Source organism: Triticum dicoccoides, chromosome 3B (genome assembly GCF_002162155.2).
Source record: "Triticum dicoccoides isolate Atlit2015 ecotype Zavitan chromosome 3B, WEW_v2.0, whole genome shotgun sequence".
NCBI lineage: Eukaryota > Viridiplantae > Streptophyta > Magnoliopsida > Poales > Poaceae > Triticum > Triticum dicoccoides.
The window spans coordinates 3996037-3998668 of NC_041385.1; the positions used below are offsets into that span (position 1 = coordinate 3996037).

The window sequence follows — 2632 nt, forward strand, 5'->3', positions numbered from 1 at the left end:
TGGTTAAAATTGAGTATAAAATACAAAAGGATCAATAAACCAGGACGAAGCTAGTAGACAAGATTAACTAACTAAATCAAGTTGGCAAAATATAAAGACCATGCGACTTTGGCTAGAGAAAACCAAACCGATCAATTCATGCGATCTGGAGAGTATGAGCAATTAATGCGCCCATTTACTTGGCAGGCTCACCGATCTAGATCTTGAGAAGTCAATGCTTTGGCAGTAAAACAAGAACAATGCTACATCCAAGGAATTAATTTTACACATAGGCGTGTCAGTTTTTGGTTGTCCCTCAGTTGGGAAGTGCCTATTCATCACTAATCCATTTTTGGTACTAAAACAACTACCTATTCATCACTAATCCAGGGTACGAAAGCTTGTGCATTCAGTTGATGTTGCAATTCGATGTGCCAAGCTAGCGAGTCAAGTGATTGTTATTATCTGTTGTAAAACAAAGTCCTCAACACATTAGTGCTTAATTAATTACCAAGCCTTTGTAATACTCCTCTGATCCGTAATCCGCAAAAATGAAGTAATGAAAGTTCATGTTGGAGATGTTCAAGATAGTCCATGGAATTGTTTTTTGCGGAAAAATTTCCAATCTATCCATCATCTGTCATGCCAATACAAAGAACATCAGAAGTAAAAAAATACATCCAGGTACGTAGACCATCTAGTGACAAATACAAGCATTGGAGCGAAACGACGTGTCGCCATAATCGCCCCTCCCTCACCATGGTTGGGAAAAAAATTGTAGTAGATAGTCGAAAAGACGCCCTGAAAATGCCCCACGAGACCAGCAGATCAGAATAGCATCCGATGTCGATGAAGAGAAGTATAGAGCGAAAGGATCCAACATGTACACTCATGAGTAAAGATGAACAAAGATTGATTCCAAGGGGATCTGATGAAGACCAACACTGACTGAATCATGTGAGATCCGCTGGAGACACTCCTCCACACGCTCTTCAACGACCCCCAAGATGCACCACCTAGAGGCGGGTTAGGCGGGCAGGACAAAAACCATCAGACCTTTCTGAGCAGGACAAAAACCCTACTCAAACGGCCCAAAAAAAGCACCTAAAAACAACGAAGAAACCCTTCTCATCGCAAGGGCCGAGGTCCAACGCGCCTCCAAGACCTTAATACCACCGGAGACGAAGCAGACCGGCAGCGGAGCCGGAGGGAGGCAGATGAAACCATAGCCGCCTGTTTGCATTTCTTTTCTTCCACGGGAAGAAAGAAATACCGATAACAGCCGACCCATTGACAGTCCACACAATTAATGAATAGGTGAAGCCAACTTGTAACATTTTTTAGCTAAATTGTAACATGGAGCAGCTTACATTAGGTCTACGTACTCAAGTATATGTACGTACGCTCCAATCGAAGCTAGCTAGCCTATAAATACTATCAGTCGCTCCATCATATAGTCACCAGCTAGCTTATTCACACCACTTACCTTGAGACCTTCTCTTGCTCCACATATTTACCTCTCTCTCTAGCTAAAAACCTTGCTGGGCAACAATGGCTGCAGGTGGGGCTTCTCTTCTTGCTGCTGTTGTTTTCTCCATGCTGGTCATGTCTTCCCTGGGGCGTCCGAGGCCTTTATGCAGTGACTGTGACACACAATGTCGTGCCAACTGCACTGCAGAGGTTAAAACCTCCTGCAGCAGTTACTGCAGCGGCGGTGGCGGCGGCCCTCGGGAGGGCTGCCGTAGAAATATCTTGCAGCAGTGCACTGCAAATGGTATCTGCTGCAGTAGCAACGGCACCTGCACTTGTGACTGCAACACTGTAGCTGAAAGTGGTTGCAAGGGGGTCACCGACGCCACCCAACTTTGCGACCCTTGCATGCGCGGCATCTTCGACCAGTGCTTTCCCACCTGTAACAAGGACTGCAACAACAACTGCAAGAAGAAAGGGTGCCACCATGCCTAGGTAGGGATAACATGTAATTGATCGGTTGCTTGCATAGCAAATAACATGGCTCGCTGTGGTCGTGCGTAGATTTTTGTAACTGCCGTGAGCTGGTTCTATGGGATGGCAGGTCGTGTCTATCACCTCCGGCGTTTCAGCTGAGGATTTGCATTCTGTTTTATTTATACTGAATAATAATATGGAAAAAGAAAGAAATTTGACAAAGTTAATACGATGTTATTTGCTATGTATGTTCAATGTTCCTTCGCCATAGAGCTTGTGTGCGTTCATTGACTTGTATACATCAGCTTGTCCATCTAAGTACGCATTCGTACGTCGCTGTAGACTTGTATATGTGCGCCTTCCCCATGCCATTTACTCTTTTTCATTGTCGAGGAAACTGCACTTTTCTATGTAAATCACCTTCTGGCTATTCCAAAAACAAAAACGCAATGCTGTATGCAGATCTTACCTTTTTGACTGGCGCCATTTCCTATCAATTCTGCTGGGACAAGAAAAGCTTGCTGAATAAAAAGGTCTTCCCAGTTGCCATGTGAGCATGCTCGCTGTTGCAAGCGCATGAACACCCTGAACTCGACAGGCAAATGGGTGATCCCACAATTTAAAAAAATTAGGTAAAAAAGTAACTGCTGACTTGATGTCAACAAAGTCTGGAAGAACTGTGCAGCAAATTTAGTGTGTGAAGGCT

At 44.4% G+C, this 2632-nt stretch overlaps 1 protein-coding gene across 1 annotated transcript; it reads left to right on the plus strand.

Annotated features, from left to right (window-relative positions):
* Positions 1 to 1461: 1461 nt before the first annotated feature.
* Positions 1462 to 2153, plus strand: LOC119280403 (keratin-associated protein 5-9-like). The gene has a single exon (XM_037561262.1). It carries the CDS (start codon positions 1531 to 1533, stop codon positions 1942 to 1944), a length of 414 nt encoding a protein of 137 aa, XP_037417159.1. The 5' UTR covers positions 1462 to 1530; the 3' UTR covers positions 1945 to 2153.
* Positions 2154 to 2632: the final 479 nt, after the last annotated feature.

Bases quoted from the DNA above. Each gene is read 5' to 3' on its own strand.
- LOC119280403 (XM_037561262.1), top strand. From the start codon at position 1,531: ATGGCTGCAGGTGGGGCTTCTCTTCTTGCTGCTGTTGTTTTCTCCATG.